General features: G+C 30.4%; 2 protein-coding genes across 2 annotated transcripts; both read right to left on the bottom strand.

Annotated features, from left to right (window-relative positions):
• Positions 1–1,738: 1,738 nt before the first annotated feature.
• On the bottom strand, positions 1,739–3,868 carry LOC111007583 (acetylserotonin O-methyltransferase-like). The gene is made up of 2 exons (XM_022279993.2): positions 3,090–3,868; positions 1,739–2,296 (listed from the first exon to the last, which is right to left on the bottom strand). The coding sequence occupies exons 1-2, from the start codon at positions 3,861–3,863 to the stop codon at positions 2,000–2,002; spliced, it is 1,071 nt and encodes a 356-aa protein (XP_022135685.1). The 5' UTR covers positions 3,864–3,868; the 3' UTR covers positions 1,739–1,999.
• Positions 3,869–9,861: 5,993 nt separating this feature from the next.
• On the bottom strand, positions 9,862–11,890 carry LOC111007584 (acetylserotonin O-methyltransferase). Its single transcript, XM_022279994.2, has 2 exons — positions 11,027–11,890; positions 9,862–10,259 (listed from the first exon to the last, which is right to left on the bottom strand). Exons 1-2 carry the CDS (start codon positions 11,789–11,791, stop codon positions 9,963–9,965), a joined length of 1,062 nt encoding a protein of 353 aa, XP_022135686.1. The 5' UTR covers positions 11,792–11,890; the 3' UTR covers positions 9,862–9,962.
• Between the last annotated feature and the right edge of the window lie 6,039 nt (positions 11,891–17,929).

The following is a 17,929-nucleotide window of genomic DNA, read 5'->3' as shown; positions in this document are numbered from 1 at the left end:
TATTTCTTTTTTGTCAAATATTGCAAAAGTTTGATTCTTCTTTACGTTTACGTATGAGTTTGATGTTAATTTTAATGACGTTACTTCTGTAAAATTTTAAACTTTCTAATATATTTGAAAAATATATTTATTTGATGGTATTTATGTACATACCACAAAAGAAAAAAAAACATGATATATATATATATATATATATATTAAGTTTCAGATGAACTATTGATAGAAAACTAACAACAAGATTAAAATCAGAATTTTTATTTTTATCTTTTATGCCGAGACTTTAAATTTAAGGGCTAAAACCCAAAATGAGATTTACAACCTTACTTTTTCTCTTAAATAGGGATATAAGTCAAATAATAAATAAAAATAAAAAATAATTGATTTTTTTAGCCCAACATGTAGGGTGGAATAACCTCATAGCACTCGAGTATTAACCAATACCATTTGTTAACCACAAAGATATCTCAAATATCCCCAAAAATACTCTGCTTTTAGTTTCACCACTACTTCATACTTGGAGATAACTATCATCTCTTAAATATAATGGATCACTCCCTCTTCTAACCAACTTTATTTACACCCTTTCACGGACCCAACATTTACGAGTTTAATTTAAAAAAATCAAAGACCAAAAATAAAAATAGTTATTAAACCGAAATTAAGATAAAACAAACAAGTTTGATTATTTTTCGATTTATAAAGCAGAGTTGATAGATAACCCATTAAATTTCATTTTTTAAAATTTTTAAAAACGTTTATAAAATTATAGATTTTGAGAAAACAAATGGTTTCATTGTTCTTTTTAAAATCTCTAATTTTTTCTTCTTCATGATACTTCATGTGATATTTTTAAAAGTACAGTACATCTCTAACCTATCTTTTTTTCTAACATATATGTCTAATTTATATTCCTTTATTTAATAAATTTATACTTTTTTATTACAGCATATGAGATAAGAATTTGAAGTTCTTATCTTTTAAACATCCTAATCAGTTAAGGTTTATATTTCTTTATTTAATATCTATATTTTTCAATCATTTTTTTTGCACTAACTTATTAAAAAAATCATACATATGTCTCTCTAATTTATATATTTAACTGATTCTTTTTAGATTTTAATATACCTATCGTCTCTATCTCTAAATCGTCTTTAATATCTCTCTCCAACCTCGTTGTCTCTTAATTAACTTGTCTCTCTTCAACTCACTTTTTTATATATAGTATAATTAGTTTTAATATTATCAATGAATCATTGTCGTAATATTACTATATATTAGATTAAATTTAACTGAATTTGGGTGGTAATTAAAAAAAAAATTGAATTGGGTTGTCATGAAAGACAATTAGGTACCTTACTTATGGGTGTGCCTCATCAATATTGGCTAAAAAGTTTCTATTAAATTTTGAAAACATAACAATTTTTTTTGCGAAAATATATATTTTTAACCTTTAAAATTTAATTCGATTTATTCGTTGAAAGTAAAGCCTACGTCAGCGGTAATTGACATATATCTCCAATCAAAGGGTGTGAGTTTGATTCTCCACCTTCACATATTGTATTAAAAAAGATTCGTTTTACTCTAAATGAATTGTTTTGCATTTTACAATTTATCAAAAAAAAGAAAAAAAATCAAATGGCACAAAAGAAAAGTTTTTAGAAAGATGGTCATAAATAAGAATAGTTAATTAAAATGGACAACCAACACAACTTTTATTATAATAGTATATAATGGAAGAGACCTTTATTTTAGAATTTTGCAAACTCTTTCTAACGAAGAGTGATGGATATAAACAAAAGAAGCAGTAATTATGGATAATATCCTACTCTTTTAACGGCGAGGATGAAATTTTGTCTCATTGCTATTGAAAAATTGACAATTCATTCTATTTAAAAATAAAAGGTTTATTTTTGTATTTTTCTTTTTTAGTTGTTAGGTGAGGATAAGATTCCTCCGTACCGTTAAGGAGTCGAAGTCTCAATCCCATTTTGTTATAGTATCATATAAAAGCTTGAATAAGAGATGGAAGGCCTCCAATGGGAGTAATGGTGTGTCGACTAAAACCAGCCTCGTTAAGTAAATAGGCCCATTCGTCAGCTGTTCTTTCCTTGCCCTTCTTGAAACGAGCCATCATCGCCATGTCTAGCATGAGCCTCATATCTGACGTCTTACTTTTTTCCTTTTCATCAATCACTATTTCTACGATTATCACTTTTCCTCTACTTTTTGGGATGGCTTCCTTGCAATTTTTCAAAATTTTGATGCATTCTTCATCATCCCAGCAATGTAGAATCCACTACAATTGTAATAATGTCGAAAGTCCGTTAATTTTGTTCTATGATTGCTGGAAGTACATGTGTTAAGGATATCTCATATTGAGAAAAATAAGAGACTTAACAAAGATTTATAATAGACATGAGCTACTCATTCTCACTTTCAATTGATTTTGAGATAAAATCTATGAATATAATATTGACATGGTATTAGAGCTCAAAATGCTCAAACGACCATCCGATCAAAAAATCGGATCCGACGAAGATCAATAAGCCAAAAGAGCCACAATCTTGAGATGACATGTTAAGGATACCACATTAAAAAGATAAGAGATCGAATGCACATGTAAATATAATCATTTGAGAGACCAAAATACATGCTCATACATGTTCATTCATTTTAAGTAGAAAACAAGGAATAAAATTAACATGTTGAAGGGATTCAAATGTGTATATATCACTTTTCATCTAAAGTTTGACATATAATTGGGAGTAACAAGTTAAAAAATCATCTATTAATTTTACCCCACCCACATGCTCTAGAATATACCATATAACTAGGTTTAAATACTCTTTTGATTCTTGTACTTCCGATACTTGCTTCATTTTAATACATATATTTTCAAAATGTTTAAACTTTTGTTCATTTTTAGTCCCTACTGTATTTTTTTTTGTCCTCATATGTTTAAAAAGACGACCACTTTAGTCTCTATTTGACAAAATTTAACATAAATTTCGTATACAATAAAAACCTTTGACACAAATTTACAGCCGCTGTAAACAATGCCTAAATTTTGATCGAAATAACATACGAACCATGAAAAAAGCAGCATCAGCCTTCGGGACATAGTCGAACATGTTGCCACCTACATGCCGCACATTCTCGTATTCCGGTGAAGTTGACACAACATGTGGAAGATCAAAGTTGAGACCACGAATCCATGGGCAAGCCTTCACAATCATGCTCAAGCTAGTTCCATTTCCTCCTCCCACATCCACCAAACATCCAACTCCTTCAAAAACCTCTCCACAACTTTCAAGTATCGCAGGCACAGTAATCACCCTGCCAAAACAAGCAATGGCCTCATTAAACAATGCATTGAATGTTGGATTAGCCGCAGCATAGCTCCACAAGTCGTTGCCATGAGCAGCCTCAAATGGCAACCATTCACTATTATTCTTGATGTTTGCAGATAAGTTGTGCCATGGCGCCAGCATTACAGGGCCATTCTCTAGCAGAAACAAGGGCGCCATGCTGCTCTCGCCGCTGGTGGTGAGCAGCCGAGACAAAGGCGTTTGAGCATAGGCTGTGAGATTTTCAGGCGTTGTTTCTTCTCTGAAAATTCCACGCCTTATGAGGAATCTCAAGATGCGATATAGGAGCGGTGAAGAGCAGTTTAAGGCTGATGATAACTGTGACAGTGTCATGGGGCTTCCGTAGCATTCAATAGCGTCGCCAATTTTAAGCTCAATGGCGCATTTTACAACCGCGATTTCAGAGAAACCAAATATGTGTTTCCATATTTGGATGGTGGCTTCACTATCTCCTTCTTCCTTCTTCAGTTTTGATTCTTTGTGACTACTTTCCATTGTGATATTATGTATCTTGCAAGTTCTTAATTATGTGAATATATATATATATATCAAATAGTAGCAAAGTTTATTATCACTATCTAATTAATTTTACTCATCAATCACTCAATTATTTTCTGACATTAATAATAGTTATGAATGTTCAATTCAATACCCAAATAATTCTTTAAACAATAAAAGAGAGAGGAAAATACTTCGGTAAGGATCGCCAATCTTATCATTACCCTCTTAAATGTTTGATAACTAAGATGGAAAGAAATGCAAAAACAGAGGTTTTTTTTTTATTTTAATGATAAGATTAATAAAAAATGGTTTGTGTTAAGGATGAATAAACCACCGCGTTTAAAGTGATGGGTTGGGTACGAGTAGAAATCATAATAAATGGAAAGGTTCGAACAACACAGGACCTCCCACTTTGATACATGTTAAGGATGAATAAATCAGCTTAAATTGGATAAATTTAATTCTATATTGGATATCTAATAATTTAGGTAATTTAAAAGCACTTTAAAATCTTGGGGCATCAGCTTAGATAATACAAAATTAGTTTACAAATTCTAAAAATATATCAAAATGCTTAAAATATTTTTTTTAGGAAAAGCACTTGATTAGCATTTCTTAGAAGTGTTTATATCTCGAAAAAGTACTTTTCTTAAAAGTGATGGAAAACTCACTAAGAGTTAAAATTATTACTACCAATAAATAATTAAAAAAATAATTACAAATTAATTAGCTAATTAAGAGAGTAGAGGGAATTTAATTACAGAGGTTTATCCTAACCTATATGTCCCTTTGTTGAAGGAGTTCAATAAGTCAAGTCAAGAATAAATCAGATTTATTATCTCAAATCAATTTTACCAAATAATAAATTTTAATCTCTTAACTTCTCTTAACTTATTAATGGAAATTAAATACAACTAACCCAATATCTTTATGAAACCATAAAGTCAGATATGAATTATCACACCCAAGTGAATTGTTATAGAGAACAAAAACGACCCAAAACAGACAAGGAGTTGAAGTCCGAGATCATCGATTGGGGGAGACCGGCCCGCGACGTAACTGGCCGGCCCAAAGGACGACCTAGCGCCGAGGCAGAGAACGAGGAAAGTGATCGGTGGAGAATCAATCGGGCCGAGCTCGGCCCACGGCCCAGCCCGTGAATCTCTCATCTGCGATCAACCATTCCCCTCAGACCCTGCAATGCTGAATTAGGGTTTGGCTACGGAAGGTTTTGGAATCATTTTCACGGTTATAAGTAGTAGTGAGATCCAACCCTAAAGAGGTAAGTGACTTATCTCTAGCTCACTATTTTCTCAACTCTCGCTCACTAACTTAAGCATCGGAGCCCGTGTCACTGAGGTCACATCGGTTTAGATCGATTTGGTTTTGCAGGTACCAGTTCCTTTATTATCAAGTTATGAGGAGAACTGCAGGGTCAAAATCCACGCATCAACATTAATTATTTTTTATTGCAAACAAGGGTAACGAATTTGAATATACAATTTTTAAAGACATGAATAATGGATAATATGAATATAGCTCAACGATAATTGACATCTATATATTTCTTTCTTTTAAGTTGGAGGTCCAAACCTCCATACTTATAATTTGTTATACTAAAAAGAGATGATATACTCCAAATTTAGACCATTGTAAATAATTGTCAATAGGTATATGTAATCAAGATTTAAAGAAAGCGGAGAGTCGAATAGGAATAGATTTAAGAAGATCGCTGTTGGTTCAAACAAAAGATTTAAGAACTCTAAGATTTAAAATTTAAATCCACTCTTCAATTTGTTGGGTCCACAATTTATTTCTTGTTCCATAAATTTGGTGGGTTCCGCCCTCTTTTTAATTTTAAATTTGAGTGGGTTCTATAATTAATTTCTCTCTTCTTTTACTACCTTTCATTATTCTATTATACATTCTCTTCATTGAACAATATATTGGACTGTGTGAATTGATGTGATGGTGTAATGACTAAAGGCAGCTGTATTGGTAACATGAGCCCACTCCTCTTGTGTTCTATCCTTTCCTTTTATTGGTGTGGATCATCATCGCTGTGTTGAACATTAAAGCTACATCTTACAATTGATTTTCTTCTTTTTCATCAATTATTGCTTCTACGATTCTCAACTTTCCACTGTCTTTTGGAATGGCTTGTTTCGTTATTTGTCGTTCCAATCACGTAGAACCCACTGTTATTTAACCTCAAAAGTAATTAATTTTGTATAATATATTATTGCAACGAATTGCTTATGGAAATATATATATATATTTTAAAGAACTGTTTCATAGATATTTTAAAAATTGTTTTTTTATTATTAATAAAAATTGATTGGAACCGATGGATAATCACATATATATCTCCGACCAAAGATTGCGAATTGGATTATCCCCACCCTACATGAATTAAGGAGTCAAGTATTATCCTTTATTTTTTCTTTTCAATTAATTGGGTTAAAGATTGAGTTCCATTATAAATTAAATATCATCCTACGAAATAAATCGTCAACATTTGAAAATTATTTTTTATTACAAAGAAAATAGAACTCTACTTTTATAGATGTTGGAATGTATATATTAACTATTTTTTTTCATGCAATATATTAAAAAAAAAAAACAGAAGAGAGTGGGAATAGAGCATAATTATATATAAGTTTTCAAATACACATTGTAAGGTGTTTATTTAATTTCTTGTCATCCCACCTAAAATGGGACGGAGAATCTCTATTTAGGCATCCAGACAGAGATGGAGGACATTATATTCCTGTCACCTAAATGGGAAGCGCAACTTGAAAGATACAAAAAACTCGATAGCCACAAAATATAGTAACAAAATATAGTAGTAAATTTCATGATAATGAAGATTGAAATAGAGGACAGTGGGACAGAGATGGGTTGGAGAAGGCTCCCCGTCCCCGCCCATGAACACCCCTACGTTCCCTTTCTCATATAATGTTTGACATAGGACCAAAGTATTAACTGTAGCTAAAAAATACACACATATATGCTATACTAACCTTGGGAAAAGTAGCATCAGCCTAGCTTTGGGACAAAATCGAACATATTGCCACCGACATGTTGCAGCTGCAAATCTTTGTATTCAACGGAAGCCGCCACAACATGTGGAAGATCAAACGTGGAATAATGTTCCTTCCCGTTTTCTCGGTCCATGGGGAAGGGCGATATAATTATTCCCCCAAAACTCTGTACTATAGTTATACAACTGGCGAGTTTATCCTGATTCTTGTGCTCTGAGGAATAATAAAAGTAGGTGTCTAAGAAAGGAGGTAGAGGCTCTTCACTTCACATGACATAGCTACGCTCAGATTTCACTAATTTTATGTCAGACGGTTGGTTAAACTTAGCACAATAGCGAAATGAACCTTCTAGCTAATCGGGTCAATTCAAACTCACTACATATATGAAATATAATTGAGAAGCTGTAGGAACTAGAATGAATAGTAATGTTGAGGGTGCTGGGCTGAACGTTTCAAAATAGTCAACACTAGGATGTTGGTGGAAGCCTTTGGCAATAAGACGGACTTTAATATCACATTAATATTGATGTGGTTCATCTCAAAACCAATTGGCAAGGGGAGAAGTAGTCAATGTCTATATTATAAAGCATTATAAGGTTCATTTTCTTTTCAACGTGAGATCCTAAGAAAACAATTAACATAAAAATGAAATAACTCAAGAAGTAGTTTTTGATTTAATTTCTGTGTGAAAACACCGTAAGTTCTCACATTTAAATAGAGACACCTTTAAATAGAGGGGTGAGAGAACTAAATTTAGAAAATAAAACTAGTGGGAGATTTGGTATTATATTAGTTACACAAATATTAACCATATCAACCTAGATTTACCACTGAATTCATTAGAATACCGATTCCTCTATTGAAAAGTGTTTCCTCCTATTTTATTTCTTGTCTAGCTTTTTTCATCTCTATCTTAGACCCGTATTTGGTCTGATCTAAAATGATTCTATCATTTATGTATCTGCAATTCAATATAATTCAATATATCTATCTATATAGACATATATATTTGCCCCTCTTTCTATTATTTTTCTAGTGCGACTTTTAATACTTAACGGTCGATTCTTTTTTTCATCTTAGCTTCCACCTTTCAGAATGACAACAGAGAAAGAATTCATTATGATATGAATTGCATTTATTCGGTTGGATTGCACCTTTTCATTTTTCTTTATTTATCTATTCTTACCTCTCAGGGCAGATCCTCTAATAACATAATGAGAAAGATTATGGAGTTGTTGTTGGCCTATTGGCTTGCACTTCGTAACAGCATCCACATAAAAACAAATTAAAGTTTATCATTACATGAGTTACTTCTATCACTGTTAATTTGTTTTAAGATGGAACTTTTAATAATAAATATTAAAATGGTATTAGAGTGTAACAAGAAAATAATAAAAAAAAAAAGTCTGACAAAGATTGATTAGCCAAAAAGGAGCCCGGCCTACTACTCACTAAGTTTGTTAATCAGTTAAATACAAATGTATGGCCATCAGTTTATTAAATAATTAAGGATAAAATAACAATAATGACTAATATATATATATATATATATATTAATTTTAAGATTAAAATAGGCACTTTAAAATTTAAAATGGAATAAAAGCAATGTTTTGGACTAAAATAAATTTTAAATTAGGAAGAAAGTATCCAATTATTAAATAATTATTAAATAGTGATGTATATAAGTGGAGTCAAAAGAAGCAATAAATGAATACACATGCATATTCGTCATAATTAGGAGTGTAATTCAGTCGGTTCCAGTCGATTTCCAGATGAAACCAACATGACCCGAAAGTATTCGATTTTCGTTTTGGGTCAGGTTTCATTAACAAAAAAAAAAAATCCAATCTAGGGTTTTCTTTTTTATTTTTTTTATTTTTTTTATCCTTGGTCTAGGATTTTCGCTTTCAACACCCTTCAACCTCATAAGCAAAAGAAATTACCCGTTTTTCGTTAGGCTAAACAGGAGAGAGAGAGAGATGAAAATTTCAAGAGAGATGAGTTTGTTTTGATTCGGACAAATTTTTATTTTTATTTTTTAATTTTTCATTTTCTCATTAAGCCAAACAAGAGAAAGAGTGAAAAAGAGATTTATGTTGGGTTTATACAAAATGCAAACAAAGTAGGAAGGAGTGATCTATAGAAGGACATACTTCTAGGTGAAATCAAAATCAAAATCGTGAGAGCTATGTCAAAGAAGATACTTGGGGACAATGAGATGAAAAAAAAAAAACTTCTGAGCCACTGTTGGTTTATCGAGAGAGAAGATGATAGCTCAACGATAATTGACATATATCTTCAGCCAAAAGGTGGCTGTGAGTTTAATCCCCAACCCCGATGTTATTAAAAAAAAAAATTCCATAAAGATTGTGAAAGCAAGGTAGTGAGCTGCAACATTAAACACCTTTACTAAACAGCAGAATATTGTCGTTGAATACTTGCCTTAATTATGGTAGTTAGTAATGAGAATATGAGAAGAGTGCTTACCTTTCTATAGCAAACCAAAATTATTGCTATGTTTCACTAGCTGTTACTGTTAGCTTATTGCTTTATTTTTTCTGGTGTCCTTCATGTACAGTAATATATAGCAATTCGCAAGCAAAGAAAGTGAATTTTCACACTATATATTCTGATTTAAATTCTTTTAGCCGTCGCCATTGCCGCCATGGGATTCCATGGATTTTTGGGTCTTCCTACACCGTGAATCGTCACCACTAATGTCGACTGTCGTAGGGTTTTGGATCGTCGTGCACCTTCTTAGATTTGTTCCATCACCCAGGGAGAGAGTAGAAGGAGAGAGAGAGCGCCTTTTCGAAAGGATATACGTTTATAAATCATATATAGCTAGTATGTGTGAAATTTACCAATCGTATTATTTTGAGTAAGTTTTAAAATATAAGGTATCTATTAGATATGAAGAGCACAAAGAATGGAATATCTAACACAACTTAGTAAATAGGACAAACCACTCTTTAAATTCAAACTCATAAACTTTTTATTTTCACAACAAATTAAAAAGAGAAGATACTCATTTTCTTTGATAGATATATTAAGGAAAAGCTTGAATAACAGATTGGATGGTTGAAGTGGGAGTGATGATATATCGACTAAAACCAGCCTTTTGAAGAACATAGGCCCATTCCTCACGTGTTCTTTCCTTGCCTTTATTGGTATGCGCCATCATTATCATATCCATCATCAACCTTACGTCTAACAATTTATTTTGTTCCTTTTCATCGATCACGATTTCAACGATTATAACTTTTCCAGTCTTTTTTGGAATTGCTTCTTTGCAGTTTTTCAAAAGTTTGATGCATTCTTCATCGTCCCAATCATGTAAAACCTCCTGCATAACACCTTAAAGTCATTTATATTGTACATTATTGGAAGCATATATATATATATGTATATGAACGAGATATTAACATCAATGAGGGCAGAATGATAGAAAATAACAGTAAAATTAAATAACACCATGAACTAGATTTTTAGTTTTTAATCCTAAAAGTGGTAATGTTACTGTTTCTTGTTTTCATTTTCAATTTTTGAAAAACATAAGTGCGCGTTTGGTAAGCGGTTCATGTTTCTTGATCGTTTCTCGCTTTTAAGAAACGTTTTCAAAATTGTGTATAAATTTTAGAAACAACAAAATCAAGTTTTTGTTCAAGTTTTTCACCAAAAACATAAATAAAAGCATGAAAAGTATTTAAGGTTGAAAGTTTGACAACTCATCATTTTTTAGAAAAATTCTTTATTTTTACCAATATTGTCAAACATTTAATGGTTGTGATAAAAGATAGGGCATCACCAGTTAGAACTAAGTATTTTCCAAAAAGTATTATTTTATCATTTTTTATTTATAAAATGCATAATAAATATAAAAAATTAAATAATAACATAAAACTTTTGAATATTTAATTTAAAATTTTAACTTTTATATACAACTTTTTCTTTTTCGAATTTAAAATTTTAGAGAACACGAAGCAAAACAAAAAAAAAAGTTACAAAACAAATATTTATGCTAAAATAATAAGAAACAAAAAAACAATTATCGAACATACCATTCTAATTTATTTTTGTAATAAAGACGTTATAAACGAGTTCTAAATTTACCATGATGAAAGCAGCATCAGCCTTAGGGACACAATCAAACATGTTGCCACCAACATGTTTGACGCCCTCATAGTTTGGTGAGACCAACACGACATGTGGAAGGTCAAAATTAATGCCTCTAATCCAAGGAAAAGCCTTAACCAAGATGCTCAAACAAGTCCCATTTCCTCCCCCCACGTCCACCAAGGATCCAACCCCTTCAAAAATCTCCCCACACCTTTCAATCACTGCAGGCACAATCACCAGCCTCGCAAAACAAGCCATGGCCTCATTGAGCAGCATGGTGAACGACGGATCCGCTGCAGCATAGCTCCACAAATCCCTCCCGTGGGCAGCCTCGAATGGCGGAGTGTCGTCGTCCTTCAGAAATGCACTTAGCTTATGCCATGGCGCGAGCATTACCGGGTTGCTCTCTAGCAGCAGCAGAGGAGCCATGCTGCTTTTGCTGCTGCTAGTGAGCAGCCTAGACATTGGCGTTTGAGTGTAGCCTTTCACGCCTTCGATTGCAGTTTCTTCTTCTTTGAAAATGCCTCGGTGAACGAGGAACCGCAACACGCGGTGTAAGCTTGGTGGAGAGCATTTTAGAGCTGATGATAGCTGTGGAAGTGTTATGGGGCTTCCATGACTTTCAATGGCGTCGTCGATCTTGAGCTCGATTGCACATTTTATTACCGCCATTTCGACAAAACCAAATATGTATTTCCATACTTGGGTTCGAGCTTCGCTATGATCTTCTTGTTCCTTTTTGGAACAAGAAATTTCCATCACGATATAACTATGAGATCTAACTAGCTTCAGTGATTATCTTTGTTGTTCTTGCAAGTTCTTAATTATATAGGAAAGGGAAAATTGCTCATTGCCATTATTGGAGACAGTGGTTTGATATAGATGATAATATTTTAGTACTATCAAAGATGGCACCAAGCTTTATTTAACATTGTTTTGAGGAAATGTATAATTTAAGATTAGAAATTTGAATCCAAAAAGAAAAGGTTAAACCGACTAAATTTTTTTATTAATTAAAGAAAATAATTAGATATTTACTCGTAAGCATTTATTTTGTGCTAATCGATGTTAAAATTTTGATAAATAAGAGAAAAATATGAAAATAGAATATATTTTTTAAAAAATGATGTGCTGTAAAAAATTGAATAGTGACATGAGTACTTATTGAGAGATAGTTTTATTCAAATCCAATATCTAAAAATGTTATTATTGACTAGTTTAGTGAATGGTGCTTTTGATCGGTGATATGAAAGCATGATTCTTGAAATAATGGATTCAATGAAAATAAGAGTGGTATTCTATCTATTCACATATTCACATATGTTTGGTAGTAGATTGAAAAATTAGAAATAAAATTAAGAATTTATTGAAACTATGTTTGGTTCAATCAATGATAAAATAGGTAACAAAAACTAAAAATAGGTTACAAAGTAAAATCTTATACAATTTATAATATAATATAATATTTTTATTTTTATAAAAAATAGAATGAATTCATAATATAATATTGTACATTAAATAGAATATCACTATAAAAATAATAATTATAGACTAAATATAGTCTTGCTACATAAAATATACAAAAGTCTATTGATATATAGAAGGTTAAAAAATACTTTTGGTTTTAATGTACAATAATATGTTACGAACTAAAGTTTAGTGACGAAATCATTATTCTAGTGAAATTATAAGGACTAAATTGCGACAAACTAAAGTTTATCGTTACTTTCAGGATCAAAATTTGTTTTTTAACCTAAATAAAATAATTGAAAGAAGACAAATATTTAATAGATATTACATGAATTCATGTTTGACGTGGATTCACAACTTTAAAAAATTATTCTAAGTCTAAAATTCGAATCTTTACCCTATATTGTAATATATTCATCTAAATATCTATATAAATTCATGTCATACACTACAATTTAAATATGATTTAATAGTTAATCACAGAAAAATCTTTTCGGTATGAATCTTTAGGTATAATTATAATATATCCATCTAAATAAACAAAATATGAATAAATAAATAAGAATATATACTTATATATTAACTAATTAAAATATACCAACATATTTTAAAAAATTTAAAGTTATACTGAAAAACTTCAAAGCCATTACAATTTAAATCTGATTTAATGCTAAGTTGATAGTTCGAATCTTTATGTATAATTATAATATATCCATCTAAATAAATAAATAAGAATATATCCCTATATATTAACTAATTAAAATATATCAACATATTTAAAAAAATTCTCGCCAAACAACTTTTAATGAAATTCCATGTTTTCATTGTTTTTTAAAACATAAATAAAAGTAAGGTAAGTTAATACATATAACAAGTTGGTAAATATGAAAATGAAATAAAAGTAATAAAACAAGTAGAGTTAATTTAAATTTGAGGAACCAAGAAATATTGAGAAACTAGCAGAGTTTGAAAGGTGGAAAATTTTAGTAAGTTCTCATTAAAATTGAATAATTGGTTTAGATTATAATCTAAAAAGCTAACAATGATCAGTATTTATACACATTTCTTCCTCCAAACTTCGTTAATTGGTTGAATAGAGTGATGAAACAACTCAATCGTAGGAAATTTCTCCATAGAAAGCTTGTAAATTGTAATTTCAGCATAATTATTTTAGCAGTACAAAATAACTCATTACATGAGTTGGAATTAGCTGTACTTGTACTCATTTGATTAGAATATTCTTTTCTCAAAAACGAACAAAAAAGGAAAAAAAAAAAAGAAGAAGAAGAAGATGTTGATGCAAAAAAAAAGGGGAAAAAATAAAAAAAAAACTAACTTTCAATATTTAGCATAATGTGTTGTCCCTAAAAAGAATTTTATATATATAAGTTTTTGGTCTTCAAAATTAATATGGTTTTTAGTGAAATTGCGGTTTGCAGTAAAAATCTTTTATTTATTTCAAAATGTGTCACCTATTTAAAAATTTTTAAATCTAGTAAAATTTTTTACTTATATCAGTATTATAGTATATTATATGCACATCCTATATCAGTTGTATATCATATACATATTGTAGGTATATGAGACACTCATATCAGTAGTATATCATATGTATATCACACACATATATTACAGAGGTATATCATTTGAGTAAAGTTGTCATTTTAAAATTGAGTCTCCATTTTTTTTAAAGTACTATATTTGAAAAAGCTAGGTAAAATACATTTTTAATCAATGAGTTTGAAGCTAGGTTTTTATTTGGTTACTAAATTTCAAAAAGTGAAAATTTAACGCAGACTAAAATATCCCTAAAATCAAAACAACTGTGGTAACAGATTGCTGACATGGCGTCAGTGAGTTTTATATTTTATTATATATATATTATTTGTTTAACTTATTTGTTGTTTTTTCCTTCATTTCCCTCTTCTCCACGCTTCTCCCTCCTCTGTCACTCTCAACAGAATTCTTATTTTCATTATTATTATTTTTTGTGATTTGGGTTGTCGCCAACGAGAAGAAGACCGTTTTCAATGTCTTCATAAGCAACAATATGACTTAGGTCGCGTTCGACAGATCAAGCCACCACTCGTCGGAGTCGTGTTGGGTTTGTAAGGTGATTGCAAACAAAGTTCCACATTCGATATGAAAGGGAATGATCATGGGTATATAAAAGAGGACAATTATCTTCATTGGACTGAGATTTTTTGGGTGAAACCAAAAGCAAAGCCGTGAGAACTATGCCATCATAAAAGTAAATAAACATAGTTACTATTTTTACTAATTTTACTAAATGTTTTTTTACAGTCTTTTTTTAAACCCAATTGAGCTAGAAGTTTGATGTCATATTTTGTTTTTCTTAAAAAAAATAACGTTACCTACTCTATATTCTATTCAATCCTTGTCTTATTTTCTTACTAGTATTTGATAAAAGGCGCGTCCAAATAATATTATCATAATTAAATTCGTTTAAATCCATTCGTTAATTATTCTATTTTTAAAAATTATACTGGATTTATATTCTTTCTTAGATATGTTTTTTACATCATGTATTAATTCGTTGTTACATTTAAAGATAAAAAATAATTTGTCAGAAACTATATTCTTTTAGGTTTTTAAAATTCTGCTTAGATTTTGACAACATTTTTAAAGAGTATATAGCTGGACAAAGAAACATAGTGTTTCCCAACTTAATTTTTAAAATTAGAAAATCAAAAACCAAGAAATCACTCATTTTTAAAATTTTCTTTAAAAATTTATTTATTTTTGCCATAATTTTAAATAATCAACATCTCACATAAAATATGTTGGTATTACAAAATCTCACATAGATTCGAGAAAGGTCGATAGATTGGGTGAAACCAAAAGTAAAGATTTATGATCAAAGCGAACCAATATCAGATGGTAGAGATATTTAGATAGGATATATTGTCATTAATAGATAAAAATAAATATAACTCAGCGGTAATTGATTTATATTTTCAATCAAGAGATTGTTGATTCGATCTCTACACTTTGTAATTTAACATGAAAAAAAAGTGATTTTCAATTATTTTGTAACCCCACAACATAGCATCCGACCGTAGTAAATTAGTTGAACCGTTTCTTTTACATTATTAAACATACGAGAAAAAGAATCATTGAGCTTTATAATTAAATAAAATTGGCCATCTATGGTGGGAAACTTCGGTTTAAAAATTAGACCTTGTAGAAGGTCATCATTGCTGGATTGAAATTAATTATTTTGTAACCTTCCTTTTTCTTTTGTCTTTTCTAGACAATAAGAAGTGGAGAATCTTAATGAAATCTCAATTATTTGTTTTGTGATGTGTTTTTTTTTATTTATTTCTTTTCATTTTGTTCCTTATTATTTTTCAACTTTGTACTTGTTAATGCAATTTCACTTCATGGGTGTCACGTAAGTGTCCAAACTCTTAACACCTCCAGGAAAATTAGTACTAATGTAGTACTATGTCGAATGCACTTTGATACTCAAATTAAAATTCAAATGGAGAGGAAATAGGTATGAAGCAAATAGAGTAGAAGGGAATTTCGAGAGTGAGAGTCTACTCCCAATTGTGTGTCGAATTATTCTCATAAAGAGTTGTGTGTAAGAAAAATCTAGGATTCCTCTTTTCCTTACATATGGAGAGTGGATGAGAGAGGTAGAGCATGATGGATAACAAATCGAGGGTGTTCGGACCTCTCTTGACATTCCGTGTCCTATTCCTGTGCGGTGCCTAGAGTACTCTTCTGACACCGTGCCAGATGCCCGTTGGGTGAGTTTGTTGGCACCTTTAACTGTATTGGGGACGTCCGTATGGTGCACTCGGCCTTCCTCTTCTGATGCACTCAACTCTCCCTTTTCGCAGCGCTTGGTGCTGGTCCGGTGCATTCTTTCCATCTGCTTTGCAAATTTTGGAGTTTCGATGCCACCTTATGTGGCATGTCGTTTCATGGCTTCCCCCTCAACAACACTTTTACTTTTAATTTTTGTCCATTTTGATCATTTGATTACTTTTCTTAAACTCATTTTCATTTTTTTTTTCATTTTGCTACATTTACTTTGTATTGAATGATTTTTGTTGACTATGACATTTCGTATTATGGTTTAGCAAATTGTGGTAAGAATACTAACTTATTAAAAATATAAAGAAAAAAATCAACATTTTGAAAATATTAATAGAAATTAGCAAAAATAATATACATAGATCAAAATAGACGTTTTGAAGTGCACGTACCAAAAATAGACTAAAAACAAAAAATAATAAAAAAATTTAAGCTCCAGTTTGTTTACTAAAAAAAATTGAGACGATTTTAGAATGGTTAAAATTCTCTTATGGAGCAGTTATATTAAAAATTCGAATAATTAACTTTTATAAAAACCACCAAAGAAAAAGATCTTCCCAGAAAATCTCTTCCAAAACAGCAAGAGAGGTCCATAATATCTCAATCCATGAACTTACCTCTTGTAAAAAATATATATAGAAGAATCAAAACAAAACAGAAAGGAATGTCCTCTAAATTTATTTTCTAGAAAAAATGCACACCATTCACGGAGGGGAAAAGATCAGCCAACTTTCGCCCAATAAACGAGAGAGAACTTAAGAATATTTTAAACTTGTATTTAGAATTTTCAAAATTATTTTGAAATACCTAAATCTAATACCATAAAAATTTTGAATTTTATATTTGTGATATTTTTTTTAAATTTTGAATTCAAAATTTAAAAATCATAATTACGTTAAAAAATATTAAAGAAAAACTTTCATAAATATACTATCTTGAGTTATAAACTTATTTATTTATTTTTAAATAAAAATATCTAAAACATAATATATTATAAATTATATAATATTATAAAATAATAATTATACAAATTTTATAACATATATGTTATAAATTAATCAAAAATATCTGGATTAACTAAATTTACAAATATATTAACTAATATATACATTGAATTTTTTTTTCAAATGGACCGGATCACATTTCTAAATCTGCTGCTAAAAACATATTCGAAAAGACATGAAATACAAATCTGTATACTTCATAATACTAATGCATATGAAATCTTCAATATCATTGTATTTTAACTAGTGGTTTTAAATACTTTAATTTTGGATTAAATATGAAAATTATATTAAAAACTAGTTGTTCAAACTTGTTGATGCAAAATTCTGCCGAGCTACCGAGGTCGGCCATGTGGCAACTGGTCGGAGCTGATGAGGTGCGAGCTCATGCCCTGCAAAAAGAAAGTAAACACTTTGACACTCAAGCTCATCCAAGTTCCAAGCTCAAACTCAGCGTCCAGCTTAAGTCAAAATCCAAGCTCCATGCACAAACTCTCAAGTGCATAACTTAAGTATCGACTCTTTAATCGAGCTTCTCAAAGTCCCAACTCAAGCAACGTACCATTAAGGTGAATGT

This window comes from Momordica charantia (assembly GCF_013281855.1).
Source record: "Momordica charantia cultivar OHB3-1 chromosome 4 unlocalized genomic scaffold, Mcharantia_2.0 BLBB01000004.1, whole genome shotgun sequence".
NCBI classification, from domain to species: domain Eukaryota; kingdom Viridiplantae; phylum Streptophyta; class Magnoliopsida; order Cucurbitales; family Cucurbitaceae; genus Momordica; species Momordica charantia.
The sequence above is the reverse complement of the archived record's forward strand: the minus strand, read 5'-3'. Positions and strand labels throughout refer to the sequence as shown.